This window comes from Haematobia irritans, chromosome 1 (assembly GCF_050003625.1).
Source record: "Haematobia irritans isolate KBUSLIRL chromosome 1, ASM5000362v1, whole genome shotgun sequence".
Lineage (NCBI taxonomy): Eukaryota > Metazoa > Arthropoda > Insecta > Diptera > Muscidae > Haematobia > Haematobia irritans.
The window spans coordinates 21,189,185-21,205,119 of NC_134397.1; the positions used below are offsets into that span (position 1 = coordinate 21,189,185).

At 27.1% G+C, this 15,935-nt stretch overlaps 1 protein-coding gene across 5 annotated transcripts in view; it reads right to left on the reverse strand.

Moving 5' to 3' along the window:
- Positions 1-4,993: 4,993 nt before the first annotated feature.
- Positions 4,994-15,935, reverse strand: part of LOC142220434 (transmembrane protein 135-like) — a 42,779-nt gene continuing 31,837 nt past the window's right edge. For 3 of the 5 annotated variants that reach the window (XM_075289572.1, XM_075289574.1, XM_075289576.1), the window contains exons 2-6: positions 13,110-13,284; positions 12,231-13,040; positions 11,794-11,934; positions 11,557-11,723; positions 4,994-5,533 (exon numbers count right to left, since the gene is read on the reverse strand). In XM_075289572.1, coding sequence (XP_075145687.1) covers positions 5,401-5,533; positions 11,557-11,723; positions 11,794-11,934; positions 12,231-13,040; positions 13,110-13,256 — 1,398 coding nt within the window. In that variant the 5' untranslated portion in view covers positions 13,257-13,284 and the 3' untranslated portion in view covers positions 4,994-5,400. Of the gene's footprint in view, positions 5,534-11,556; positions 11,724-11,793; positions 11,935-12,230; positions 13,041-13,109; positions 13,309-13,361; positions 13,497-15,935 lie in introns of those variants that run through there. The other 2 variants (XM_075289573.1, XM_075289575.1) reach the window with 2 other exon arrangements.

A 15,935-nucleotide genomic window follows, 5' to 3' on the forward strand; every position in this document is an offset into this window, starting at 1 on the left:
TATCTAATCAAGAATTAAAATCCAGTTTAATTCGTTTTGATGACAAGCTACACCATGTTGCAATGTTTATGTATAGATGAGCGAGCAAAAGAAAGCCGCAAAAGATATTCTAAAATCAATTATTAATGTAGCAATATATATTTAATTTCATATTATTTATCCATATAATTAATAGAATAAGTGGTGCATTCAGAACAAGTTCTTAGCTATAATAAAAACAAATCGTTTAAGTATTCGAATAATGACACTATTAGTGATTTAGCTATAGTGCAAAGGCTAAAGCTATTATAACACTAGGTCAATGTATGACTAGAATTAGGGGGAAACTTTATGCGAATATCTGGGCCTTGTGTTGGGAAAATACTCCATATAACAGGTTGGCTGATAAGTCCCCGGTCTTACAAAGAAAAACACATTTTTTTTGGTCAAAATTAGTTTTTATTATTCAACATAGTTCCCTTCAAGAGCGATACAACGATTATAACGACCTTCCAATTTTTTTGATACCATTTTGGTAGTACTCCTTCGGTTTTGCCTCAAAATAGGCCTCAGTTTCGGCGATCACCTCTTCATTGCAGCCAAATTTGTTCCCTGCGAGCATCCTTTTGAGGTCTTAGAACAAGAAACAAGCAAAAACGTTGTTGTTTTTGCTCAAATGTGAGCTCGCGCGGCACCCATTTTGCACAGAGCTTCCGCATATCAAACTATTGATGAATGATATGACCAACACGTTCCTTTGATATCTTTAAGGCCTCTGCTATCTCGATCAACTTCTTTTTACGGTCATTCAAAATCATTTTGTGGATTTTTTTGATGTTTTCGTCTGTAACCACCTCTTTCGGGCGTCCACTGCGTTCATTGCCTCCGTGCTCATTTCACCACGCTTGAATTTTGCATACCAATCAATTATTGTTGATTTCCCTGGGGCAAAGTCCGGAAACTCATTATCAAGCCAAGTTTTTGCTTCCACCGTATTTTTTCCCTTCAGAAAACAGTATTTTATCAAAACACGAAATTCCTTTTTTCCATTTTTTTCACAATAACAAAAGTTGCTTCACAAAAGACGCGCTATCTCACAAACTAATTGACTTACAGACGTCAAATTTTGACACGAAACATTTAATACTAGCGACACCATCTATGTGTCGGACCGAGGACTTATCAGCCAACCTATTATGTTTAGAAATTCACATATTGCCATACTATCCCTACGGGAAATTAGTGCAAATTGCCACTAATGGACCCATTGCAGGACTGGTGCTCCAGTTTATCAACATTTTTAATTGTCATATAATTTATTGATTTTTATACCCTCCACCATAGGATGGGGGGTATATTAACTTTGTCATTCCGTTTGTAACACATCGAAATATTGCTCTAAGACCCCATAAAGTATATATATTCTGGGTCGTGGTGAAATTCTGAGTCGATCTGAGCATGTCCGTCCGTCCGTCCGTCTGTTGAAATCACGCTAACTTCCGAACGAAACAAGCTATCGACTTGAAACTTGGCACAAGTAGTTGTTATTGATGTAGGTCGGATGGTATTGCAAATGGGCCATATCGGTCCACTTTTACGTATAGCCCCCATATAAACGGACCCCCAAATTTGGCTTGCGAGGCCTCTAAGAGAGGCAAATTTCATCCGATCCGGCTGAAATTTGGTACATGGTGTAAGTATATGGTTTCTAACAACCATGCAAAAATTGGTCCACATCGGTCCATAATTATATATAGCCCCCATATAAACCGATCCCCCGATTTGGCTTGCAGAGCCTCTAAGAGCAACAATTTTCATCCGATCCGGCTGAAATTTGGTAAATGGTGTTAGTATATGGTATTTAGCAACCATGCAAAAATTGGTCAATATCAGTCCATAATTATATATACCCCTCATATAAACCGATCACCAGATTTGACCTCCGGAGCCTCTTGGAAGACCAAAATTTATCTGATTCAGTTGAAATTTGGTACGTAATGTTAATATATGGCCTCAAACACCCATGCAAAAATTGGTCGATATCGGTCCATAATTATATATAGGCCCCATATAAACCGATCCCCAGATTTGACCTCCGGAGCACCTTGGAAGATCAAAATTCTTCCCATTCGTTTGAAATTTGGTACGTGATGTTAGTATAGGGTATCCAACAACCATGCAGGAATTGGTTCCTATCAGTCCATAATAATATATAGCTCCCATATAAACCGATCCCCAGATTTGACCTCCGGTGCCTTTTGGAGAAGCAAAATTCATCCGATCTGGTTGAAATTTGGTACGTGGTGGTAGTATATGATATTTAACAACCATGTGAGTTGACATTTGTGGATGACAGTCTTTCGTAGAAGTTTCTACGCAATCCATGGTGGAGGGTACATAAGATTCGGCCTGGCCGAACTTACGGCCGTATATACTTGTTATTTTTTTTATTTTGAATCCACACTTTTACTACAATACAACTATCAGAATTATTTATTATTCAACATATTTCTTTGTGGTGAGCATGAGCAGTTGTCTATGGGGTAGTCCTACTAAGTTGTTCCAGGACGTGTCCTTTGGGATGAGTACAAGTCGTGTTCTAAAGTGTTAATTTTCCCAGGCAATGACAAACCCATGTTAAAGTCCATTCCATACGCTTGGACCAGAACTGTGACTGGTCCATACACACCAGGGACTAACCCTGTAAGGGTCATGAGGGTGATCCATTTCCCGTAGGGTATCTAGCTATTTATACCCTTCACCACTACTGTGGTACAGGGTATAATAAGTTTTTGCATTTGTATGTAACGCCAAGAAGGAAAAGTCTGAGACCCATCGTTTAGTATACCGATCGTCTTAGAATTAAATTCTGAGTCGATTTAGCGATGTCCGTCTGTCTGTCTGTCTGTTGATGTATTTTTGTGTGCAAAATTTGGTATAGGGTCCTGTTTCGGCTCAAAGACGATCCCTATTGATTTTGGAAAAAATCGGTTCAGATTTAGATATAGCTGCCATATATATTTTTCACCGATCTGGTCATAATTGGCGTGTATATCAACCGATCTTCCTCAAATTCCGTACATCCGAATATTTTATGAGTCTCGAAAAACTTGCAAAATATCATCCAAATCGGTTCAGATTTAGATATAGCTCCCATATATAGCTTTCGCCCGATTTACACTCCTTTGTCCACAGAGGCCAATTTTTTGCTCCGATTTAGTTGAAATTTTGCACACGGAGTAGAATTAGCATTATAGCTATGTTGACATAGCTATAATGCTAATATAGCTATGTTGGTGGAAATCGGTTCAGATTTAGATATAGCTCCCATATATAGCTTTCGCCCGATTTACACTCATATGACCACAGAGGTCAAACTTTTACTCCGATTTAATTGAAATTTTGCACAGGGAGTAGAATGAGCATTGTAGCTATGCGTGCCAAATTTGGTTGAAATCGGTTCAGATTTAGATATAGCTCCCATATATAGCTTTCGCCCGATTTACACTCATATGACCACAGAGGCTAATTTTTTGCTCCGATTTAATTGAAATTTTGCACAGGGAGTAGAATTAGCATTGTTGCTATGCGTGCCAAATTAGGTTGAAATCGGTTCAGATTTAGATATAGCTTCCATATATATGTTTTTCTGATTTCGACAAAAATGGTCAAAATACCAACATTTTCCTTGTAAAATCGCCACTGCTTAGTCGAAAAGTTGAAAAAATGATTCTAATTTTCTTAAACTTCTAATACATATATATCGAGCGATAAGTCATAAATAAACTTTTGCGAAGTTTCCTTCAAATTGCCTCAGATTTAAATGTTTCCCATATTTTTTTACTAACATTGTGTTCCACCCTAGCCCATTAGCCGACTTAAATTTTGAGTCTATAGATTTTGTAAAAGTCTATCAAATTCTGTCCAAATCGAGTGATATTTAAATGTATGTATTTGGGACAAACCTTTATATATAGCACCCAACACATTTGACAGATGTGATATGGTATCGCAAATTTAGATCTACAAAGTGGTGCAGGGTATAATATAGTCGGCCCCGCCCGACTTTAGACTTTCCTTACTTGTTTTAAAGTACATTTTTATTAAAAAGCAATAAAGAATTTAAAGCCAATTTGCTTCATTCTAACGATGGGCTGCTACCTCTTGTCATAATATTTTATATATGAATGACAAAGAAGAAATCGATATTAGTATGCGGCTGCAAAAAAAACTATTTCTATAGATATATGACGTTAAACAAAAACTTGTTAAGCTATTAGCTTAGCATTTTCAATTAAATATCATATTCCCTATTAAAAAACAAACAAAGATGCGGTTTGTCATGTGTCTGTTTATAATGCCAAGAAATTGCAAGCAATTGTTAGCTAAAGCTGAAATTCATTCATTCATTTTTCCATTCAACACTTTCACCTCTTGAAGATAAACTGGCCCAACATTTTAGAAATCATCATAATTTCCCAAAAAAAAAAAAAAAATAAAATAAATAAATAACCCCAATAAATATCCTAGTAATATTCACATGCCTTCATATAAATTTTAACCATCACAAAGGAAATATATTTTTTCATGCTTTCCATTTTTTAGTTCATCCATCATGTTTCCATTGACCATAAAAAAGTGAATTTAATGTTAATGGCCATTTTATATTGTGGCCACACTTTTGGGCTCATCTGCTGCAGCATTTTTATAAATAGGCTTTTGAGATTATCATTTCAAACTTCGTTGCTTGTTAACATATTTTTCCAATTAATGGTCTTCAAGTGGGTAAGACCCCCAAAAGGGAAAAGTGTCCCGAAAAGGCAACGAAAATGTTATTTTTCATTATTATCATAAAGTAGAATATTAAGAAGAAACTAAATAAATAATTAAATTTAACTTACCGATATATTTCAATTCGTTTTCCATTTGCTGTGTGTTTTTATTGAGATTAAAATTTGATTATTTTAGAGTTCTTGAGCTTTGTCCTAGAAAAACCATTAAAAAAAGTCATATGTTATTTTGTTTTGTATATGTTTCAATGGAAGTATAAAAAATATATATTATTATTATTATAATAAATGTAATCATCATTATTACTGAAGACAAATAACATATTAAGTTTAAATATTAACAAATAGTATATTACACTAAAACAAGATAAAGTTACTGTTCTTTTGTTTTGTTTTTTTTTTTTTTCTTAGAAAAATGAAATCACATTGCGAAAATTTCTTCTTAAAGAAATTAACGTATGGTTTGTTTTTCAAACTCAAGGATACTAAGGTGTAAGGAATTGACATTATCTTCTTCTGCCAATCCCCTGGTATGAATATGTACATAAACTTTTATAAATGTATCTAATATTTAGTACATACATTTATAGTTGTTATTTACATAGATTGATTGATTGTTTGATTCTTGCATTTACCAATTAGCCAATGAAAATTTTGGCACAATTTTATTATGTGGTATTTTATGAAGTTTCAATACTTCCTTTGTTTGACCTACGGTATTTAAGCCAAAGACTTCCAATGGTTCCAAATTGAAATTGGTTAATCTGAAAGGGGAAAGAGGAGAGTGATATTTTAATTATTAGGATTACGAATACCTTGGAAATTAAATGAATAAATAAATTCTTAAAAATAAATTTTTATTTCATTTTTTTAATGCTAAAAATTAATTTCTCAGTGGCCCAGAGGCATTTTTCTGTGGGTGAGTTGCTCATATTAGCATGATTTGACATCGGATTTGTTCACTCAACTGCTTATAACTTTGTCATTTTTCGGTCGTTTTTCTTCTACACACAAAAAAATTTCACGAAAATTTTTCCAATTAAAATTTTAATTGAGTTTTAGAAAATATTCAATTAAAAATTTAATTGATTCAACAAATTTTTTAATTGAAACAAAAATCAATCACAAAAATAATAGTATCAATTAATTTTTTAATTGGATCAATTAACTTTTTAATTGACCTTCAATTAAATTTTTATTTGATACTATTATTTCTGTGATTGAAGACATTTCAATTAAAAATTAATTGGATCAATTAATTTCGTGATTGAATCAGAAAAAAATTTTTTTGTGTGTAGTTTGTCTTATTGCTTACGTTAGAGTATCATCACGACCATGGAGAGAAAACATTTTGTTAATGGTTTATACTTTTCTGGCGGAAAAGGTCCATTGTAAAATGATTTTTTTTTTTAATGTGGCCTTTTCGCATCGGTATTTTTGGAACCACTTAACTTATCACAGATTCAATTATGAACGATTATTCGTCATCTTAATACATTTCATTTATGTAACAACAACGATATACGACATTTCTAACTCGAGATATAATTTGTTTAGTGAAAAAAGAGCGAAAAACTAAAAATAACGGGATATCTCAATTTAGACATTTTTTCGTATTCAACAGATCAAAATGAATAAGAAAAGTTGCCTCTCATCAAGTGTACATGAAAAAAATATTTTTGCAAACTAGTGTAATCTAACAAATTTTATCAAATTTTTAAACATATTAAAAAATAAACACAGTTAAGAATATGAGAAAACTTTAGTCAATTGAAAAAAAGAAAATGAGAAAATGTTACGTTTGTTAATTAAAATTAAATAATTATCCCAATTAACATTTTAATTAAAAAAAAATAATGGAAAAATTTTCTCGGAAATAATTATAATCGAAAACCATCAGAAAGTGCTAAATTATATGCATTTGTTAACTGAACAATCCAAAAAATTAATTGAAAAGGAAAGTGAAATCCAACTAAATAAATGATTCTAATAATTAAAAGCTTAATTCAGTTTTGTGATCAAAATCAAATAAATTTTTAATTGATTCATAACAAAAATTAATTGAAAATGTCGAAGAAATCAAGGCTATTTTTTATGTGCAATTAATACTGTGATTGATACTATCATTTTCGTGATTGAAGCAATTTCAAATAATCCAAAAAATAAATTGCAAAAGGAGATGAAATCACGGTTGCCACACAAGCCAAAAATAATCTACCAAAATTTTGAGAAAATTCTACCAAATTCAAAATTTAATTTCTATAGAAAATTTTTTCAAAATTTTATTTCTATAGAAATATTTCTCAAAAATTTTATTTCTATAGAAAATTTTCTCAAAAATTTTATTTCTATAGAAAAATTTCTCAAAAATTTTATTTCTATAGAAAATTTTCTCAAAAATGTTATTTCTATAGAAAATTTTGTCAAAATTTTATTTCTATAGAAAATTTTGTAAAAATGTTATTTCTATAGAAAATTTTGTCAAAATTTTATTTCTATAGAAAATTTTGTCAATATTGTATGTCTATAGAAAATTTTGTCAAAATTTTATGTCTTAGAAAATTTTTTCAAAATTTTATTTATATAGAAAATGTTCTCAAAACTTTTATTTTTATACAAAATTTCCTCAAAAATTTTACTTCTATAGAAAAATTTCTCATAAATTTTATTTCTTTAGAAAATATTCTCCAAAATTTTATTTCTATAGAAAATTTTGTCAACATTTTATTTCTATAGAATTTTTTTTCAAATTTTTATTTCTATAGAAAATTTTTTCAAAATTTTATATCTCTAGAAAATTTTGTCAGAATTTTATTTTTATAAAATTTATGTTGACAAACGAATAAAATTTCTATAGAAAATTTTCTCAAAAATTTTATTTCCATAGAAAATTTTCTTAAAAAATTTATTTCTATAGCAAATTTTCTCAACATTTCAATTCTATAGAAAATTTTGTCAAAATTTTTTTTCAAATTTTTATTTCTATAGAAAATCTTTTCAAAATTTTATTTCTATAGAAAATGTTGTCAAAATTTTATTTGTATAGATAATTTTGTCAAAATTTTATTTCTATAGAAAATTTTGTCAAAATTTTATTTGTATAGATAATTTTGTTAGAATTTTATTTCTATAGAAAATTTTGTCAGAATTTTAATTCTATAGAAAATTTTGTCAGAATTTTATTTCTATAGAAAATTTTGTCAGAATTTTATTTTTATAGAAAATTTTGTCAAAATTGTATGTCTATAGAAAATTTTGTCAAAATTTTATTTCTATAGAACATGTTCTCAAAAATTTTATTTTTATACAAAATTTCCTTAAAAATTTTACTTCTATAGAAAAATTTCTCATAACATAACATTTAATTTCTATAGAATTTTTTTTCCAAATTTTTATTTCTATAGAAAATCTTTTCAAAATTTTATTTCTATGGAAAATTTTGTCAAAATTTTATTTCTATAGAAAATTTTGTCAAAATTTTATTTCTATAGATTTTTTTTTTTTTTTTTAAATTTTTTTTCTATAGATTTTTTTTTTTCAAAATTTTATTTCTATGGAAAATTTTCCCAAAATTTTATTTCTATAGAAAATTTTGTCAAAATTTTATTTCTATAAAAAATTTTCTCAAATTTTTATTTCTATGAAAAATTTTCTCAAAAATTTTATTTCTATAGAAAAATTTCCCAAAAATTTTACTTCTATAGAAAATTTTGTCAAAATTTTATTTCTATAGAAAATTATGTCAAAATTTTATTTGTATAGATAATTTTGTTAGAATTTCATTTCTTTAGAAAATTTTGTCAGAATTTTATTTCAATAGAAAATTTTGTAAAAATGTTATGTTAAATTAAATTTTGTCAAATTTTTATTTCTATAGAAAATTTTCTCAAAAATTTTATTTCTATAGAAAATTCTGTCAAATTTTTATTTCTATAGAAAATTTTCCCAAAAATTTTATTTTTTTTGTCAAATTTTTATTTCCATAGAAAATTTTGTCACAATTTTATTTTATAAAAAATTTTCTCAAAAATTTTATTTCTATAGAAATTTTTTTAAATTTTTTTCTAAAATTTTATTTCTATAGAAAATTTTCTCTAAAATTTTATTTCTATAGAAAATGTTCGCAAAAAATTCATTTCTATAGAAAATTTTCTCAAAAATTTTATTTCGATAGAAAATTTTCTCAAAATTTTATTTCTATATAAATTTTTTTTCAAACTTTTATTTCTATGGAAAATTTTGTCAAAATTTTATTTCTATAGAAAAATTTTGTTAGAATTTTATTTCTATAGAAAATTTTGTCAAATTTTTATTTCCATAGAAAATTTTGTCACAATTTTATTTTATAGAAAATTTTGTCAAAATTGTATATCTATAGAAAATTTTGTCAAAATTTTATTTCTATAGAACATGTTCTCAAAAATTTTATTTTTATACACAATTTCCTCAAAAATTTTACTTCTATAGAAAAATTTCTCATAACTTTTATTTCTATAGAAAATTTTGTCAACATTTCATTTCTATAGAATTTTTTTTCAAATTTTTATTTCTATAGAAAATCTTTTCAAAATTTTATTTTTATGGAAAATTTTGTCAAAATTTTATTTCTATAGAAAATTTTGTCAAAATTTTATTTCTATAGAAATTTTTTTTTAAAAATTTTTTTTTCTATAGATTTTTTTTTCAAAATTTTATTTCTATAGAAAATTTTTTCAAAATTTTATTTCTATAGAAAATTTTCTCAAATTTTTATTTCTATGAAAAATTTTCTCAAAAATTTTATTTCTATAGAAAAATTTCCCAAAAATTTTATTTCTATAGAAAATTTTGTCAAAATTTTATTTGTATAGATAATTTTGTTAGAATTTCATTTCTATAGAAAATTTTGTCAGAATTTTATTTCTATAGAAAATTTTGTAAAAATGTTATGTTAAATTAAATTTTGTCAAATTTTTATTTCTATAGAAAATTTTCTCAAAAATTTTATTTCTATAGAAAATTTTGTCAAATTTTTATTTCTATAGAAAATTTTCCCAAAAATGTTATTTTATAGAAAATTTTGTCAAAATTTTATTTCTGTAGAAAATTTTGTCAAATTTTTATTTCCATAGAAAATTTTGTCACAATTTTATTTTATAAAAAATTTTCTCAAAAATTTTATTTCTATAGAAATTTTTTTAAATTTTTTTCTAAAATTTTATTTCTATAGAAAATTTTATTTCTATAGAAAATGTTCGCACAAAATTCATTTCTATAGAAAATTTTCTCAAAAATTTTATTTCGATAGAAAATTTTCTCAAAATTTTATTTCTATATAAAATTTTTTTCAAAATTTTATTTCTATAGAAAAAATTTTCAAACTTTTATTTCTATGGAAAATTTTGTCAAAATTTTATTTCTATAGAAAATTTTGTCAGAATTTTATTTCTGTAGAAAATTTTGTCAAATTTTTATTTCCATAGAAAATTTTGTCACAATTTTATTTTATAGAAAATTTTCTCAACAATGTTATTTCTATAGAAAAAAATTCTCAAACATTTGATTTCTATAGAAAATTTTGTAAAAATTTTATTTCTATAGATAATTTTGTCAGAACTTTAGTTCTATAGAAAATTTTGTAAAAATGTTATGTTTATAGAAAAGTTTGTCAAAATTGTATGTCTATAGAAAATTTTGTCAAAATTTTATTTCTATCGAAAATTGTTTTCAAATTTTTATTTCCATAGAAAGTTTTGTCACAATTTTATTTTATAGAAAATTTTCTCAAAAATGTTATTTCTATAGAAAATTTTGTCAAATTTTTATTTTTATAGAAAATTTTCTCTAAAATTTTATTTCTATTGAAAATTTTCGCAAAAAATTCGCAACATAAAAATAAATAAAATAAATAAATAAAATTTATTCCGATAGAAAATTTTCACAAAAATTCTATTTCTATAGAATTTTTTTTTTTCAAAATTGTTTTTCTATAGAAAAATTTTTCGAACTTTTATTTCTATGGAAAATTTTATCAAAATTTTATTTCTATAGAAAATTTTGTCAAAATTTTATGTCTATAGAAAATTTTTTCAAATGTTTATTTCTATAGAAAATTTTCTGAAAAATTTTATTTCTATAGATAATTTTGTCAGAATTTTAGTTCTACAGAAAATTTTGTAAAAATGTTATGTTTATAGAAAATTTTGTCAAAATTGTATGTCTTTAGAAAATTTTGTCAAAATTTTATTTCTATCGAAAATTTTGTCAAAATTTTATTTCTATCGAAAATTTTTACAAAATTTTATTTCTATAGAAAATTTTGTTAAATTTTTTTTTTCTATAGAAAATTTTCTCAAAAATTTTATTTCTATAGAAAATTTTCGCAAAAAATTTATATCGATTTCTATCGATATAAAAATTTCTATAGAAAATTTTTTCAAAAATTTTATTTCTATAGTAACTTTTTTAAAAATTTTATTTCCATAGAATTTTTTTTCAAAATTTTATTTCTATACAAAAAAATTCCAATCTTTTATTTTATTGTTAGAATTCTACCAACTGTGACAACCGTGGGTGAAATCCAACTAAATATTTGATTATTTCCAATTAAAAAATTAATTGTGATCAAAATATTTTAATGTCAAAAAAATCCATTAAATTTTTAATCTATCAATAAAATATTTAATATGTAATTAATTGTGTGACTGATATTATAATTTTCGTGGTTGAAGCAATTTCGAATAAAAAAAATTAAATGAACCAAGTTAATTTCGTTTCGTGTAACACTAAAACTTATTTATCTATTTACCTTTGTCCAGAAATGGCTTGTAGGAATTTATAATAACTTGGTCTCAGAGTTTGTGCTTCCAAAATACCCGAATGGAATAACACTGCCGTACAGAAGGCATACAAAAATATAGTGAATCCAGGAACTTCAGGTACTTTCTTCTCTTGAATACCCAAATTGTAAATAATCTATAAGGAAATTAAGTGTTGTCAACTTGAAAAAAACCAAAAACTATTTAATAAGCATATTTTCTCTTACCTGTAGAGCTTTCCACATGACATATAACGCCACTGTTGTATCTGGATAATAGAAAAAGCTTAAACTGCTTATTAAACCAGCAGGTATGGCAAATCTGGGATCATCACGATTGAAACCATGTCTAAGGCCACATGAAACTGACTGAAAAATAGGGGGAGATACACGAGAATGTGTGTGTGTAATTATTGGAGAGTAATTCTAAAATTTTTCGAAAAATTATCCGTCCGTCTGGTTGCTATTGTCACCCTACAGGCTTTAAAAACGGAGCCGCAGTGCTAAAATTTTATATGAATATATATAGAAGAACTCCTACCTTTTCTGAGGACAAGGTTGTCACAGGTATGTATGTCTGCTGAGTTCACAGTGACACTGCATAGTTGTCCTTCAGGTCTGTCCAAGTCCTGACTTGATAAAAACAAATCATATCCACAACTTACCTTGTATAGGAATGAGAATGAACCCAGGAACAAACCCAAATTCAATGTTTTCTGATTGAATATGGTCTGCTTCCAATTGACTTTATTCTGTACCACTTTCTTGATGTTCATCAGCAATTTCAAAGCGACCTGTATACCAATACCACCCAATAAAGGTTTTAGGCCACCCATCACAGCATAGTTGATACAACCACATTTGTGTTTACAGCTATGATGTTTTCCTTTCAATTTCTCCACAAAGCGAGCATATATTTGAACCCAACCATTGATGGTGGAAAAATTCACAGGAGGACGAGATCTTGTAGACGTTGAAGCATTCACTGATTCATTCAATGCTTCAATTTCTTTTGCTTTGGCATCACCTTCTTCGGTTTTACCCACAAATATGCGTAAAATACCAAAGAGTGAATCTTTGCAGGTGGTTTTGTGTAAACCCAGTCTATACAAATAAAGTAAAGCTGAAATACTGGCACCAAAAATAACAACCTGACCATTTGGTATAGACTTAACCCAACCTCTAGCCTCGGCCATTTTCCATAATGATTCACTGGCCACATTGGCTACATATAGGGCAAGCAATGGGCGTCTTTGAGGTCTTTCCACTAAAATGGCCATGAGACTGGCCAAAAACGTGGGTATAAATGCCACAGACAATAATGTATAGCGACCCAGCAAATGCCTCACAAGACAATTGAATAAAGCAAATCCATAACTGTTGGTCACCAAAAATGCGGTAGACTGTAAAATTCCCATTACGGTTTTCTTTAGATCTTCTAATGTGGGAATTTTATGACGCATAACTAGGGAAAGCTGCAAATAAAATGGAAATCGGGAAATGTGAATTGAGTGGCCGCAAAAGGACTATCTTTCATTACTTACCAAATACACCATTGTATAAACCCTAAGGCAATATGGTGTGGCCGATAATATAAGGCCAGCCGAAGCATTTATACATTTGTCAGTCCATGGATGATGGAAGTCTTTACAGGTACATAGGGTCATAGCCACCTTACTTTGGACGGTCATTTTGATGCTGTGTATGAATTAAATTCGTCTGTAAAGAAATTAAAGAAAAAAACTAAAATTTTATTGAATTAAAACCCGAATTTGTTAGAAGTGGCATATCACAACCTTTTGTTTTTCCACAATCTAGAATACTTTCATCATAGGCAGGCCATAGTTGAATGACTAAGACCTTTTCACGTGACAATCTTATATCGCAATACGTACATAGTTACATAGTTCTAACATTACATTTTTAAACAGATCTACAATTAAAGTTATAATAAAATTTTATTTAATAAATAATTTCAAGAGACCACTAAAGGTGGTTAACTTGAACTTTCTCTAGTCTCAAGTAACTATGACTTTGCAAAACAATGTTATAGTACACACAAAGAAAAAATACTTTAGAAATAGAAGAACTACGAAGAGAAGATGCATGGACGTAAGACGTTCATCTTTGTGATGTCGTATGTCGTTTTTTATGCATGCTACGTACCCGCGGACCTAAAGTGATATCTCAAAATTAAAATATTGAAAATTCTCTTACCCTTGCCCGGGTACCCAGTGATCGATTAACGATTGTAATGAGAAGTCGACTTTGGGACTCTTTCATACTATCCAATAATAGACATTTCTACTCTTTTCAATAATCGAAAAAGTCGAAAGTTTACATTTTTATACAGGGTATTATGGGCCCTGTTCTCTGATATTCTGAATTGCAAAATTTTTGTTTGACGATATTTTTTAACCCTAAAACATATAGATTTGAAATTTTGCAACAAGTTTCTCTTTAATAAGAAGGTTAATTACAAATTGAATTTAAGTGCAATAAAATCTTAATTTTTTTCTTTACAAGAAAACTAAATTCTTGCGATTCCGAATATCGGAACATGGGGTTATAAGTTAGTGAAACACCCAGAAGTAGACGAGATAGACACATGGTGTCTTTAAAAATAATGCTCAGAACCGACCCCTCAGACGATCTAGCCATGTTCGTCCGTCATCATCACATTTTTTTGATCAGAATCCAGATCGCAGTTTTAGTCCAGCCAAATTTGGCACAAGTTTCTGTTTTGGGACAAAATAGAATCCTATTGATTTTGTAAGAAATCGGTTCAGATTTATATATAGCTCCCATATATATCTTTCGCCCGATATGCACCTATATGGCCCCAGAAGCCAGAGTTTTACCCTGATTTGCTTGAAATTTTGCACAAAGAGAATACTTAGTAGTATAGTCAAGTGCGCTAAATTTGATTGAAATCGGGTCAGTTTTAGATATAGCTGCCATACATATGTTCTTCCGAATTGGGCTAATATGTTATAGCCAAAATCCCTAAATTTTCCTTCTAAAATCACCACAGCTAAGCACGGTTTCCACAGTTGGTAGAATTCTACCAAAACTGGTAGATTTTTTGCTGTTGTTAACTTGAAACAACTTGTTTTGATAGATTATGGGAATCGCTCCTCTCTGGGGAATCACTCCTCGGTACTTTAATTCTCTATAGAAATAAAATTTTCTATAGAAATAAAATTTTGACAGAATTTTCTACAGAATTTTTTTTTATGGAAATAAAATTTTGACAAACATTTTCTAAAGAAATAAAATTTTGACAATATTAGAAACTAAATTTTAACAAAATTTTCTATAGAAATAAAACTTTGACAAAATTTTTTATGGAAATAAAATTTTGATAAAATATTCTACAGAAATAAAATTTTGACAAAATTTTCTATAGAAATTAAAAATTTTGACAGAATTTTCCATAGAAATAAAATTTTGACAAAATTTTCTATAGAAATAAAATTTTGACAAAATTTTCTATAGAAATAAAATTTTGATAATATTCTCTTTAGAAATAAAATTTCATAAAATTTTCTAAAGAAAAAAATTTTGACAAAACTTTCTAAAGAAATATAATTTTGACAAAATTTTCTATAGAAATAAAATTTTGGTAAAATTCTTCTTAGAAATAAAATTTGATAAAATATTCTATGTAACAAAATTTTAACAAATATTTTCTATAGAAATAAAATTTTTACAGATTTTTCTATCGAAATAAAATGTTGACAAAATTTTCTATGCAAATAAAATCTATACAAAATTTTCTATAAAAATAAAATTTTGACAAAATTTTCTATAGAAGGAAAATTTTAACAAAATTTTCGTTAGAAATAAAATTTTGATAAAATTTTCTATAGTAATAAAATTTTTACAAAATTTTCTATAGAAATAAAATTTTGACAAAATTTTCTAAAGAAATAAAATTGGACTAAATTTTTTATAGAAACAAAATTTTAACAAAATTTTCGTTAGAAATAGAATTTTGATAAAATATTCTATAGTAATAAAATTTTGACAAAATTTTCTATATAAATAAAACTTTAACAAAATTTTCTACAGAAGTAAAATTTTCCATAGAAATAAAATGTTAACAAAATTTTCGTTAGAAATAAAATTTTAACAAAATTTTCGTTAGAAATAAAATTTTGATAAAATGTTCTATAGTAATAAAATTTTGACCAAATTTTCTATAGAAATGAAATTTTAACAAAATTTTCTAATGATAAAATGTTGACAAAATTTTCTAAAGAAATACAATTTGGTATAAATTTACTATAGAAATAAAATTTGGAGTAAATTTTCAAAAGAAATAAAATTTTGACTAAATTTTCTATTTTCTATAGAAATAAATTGTT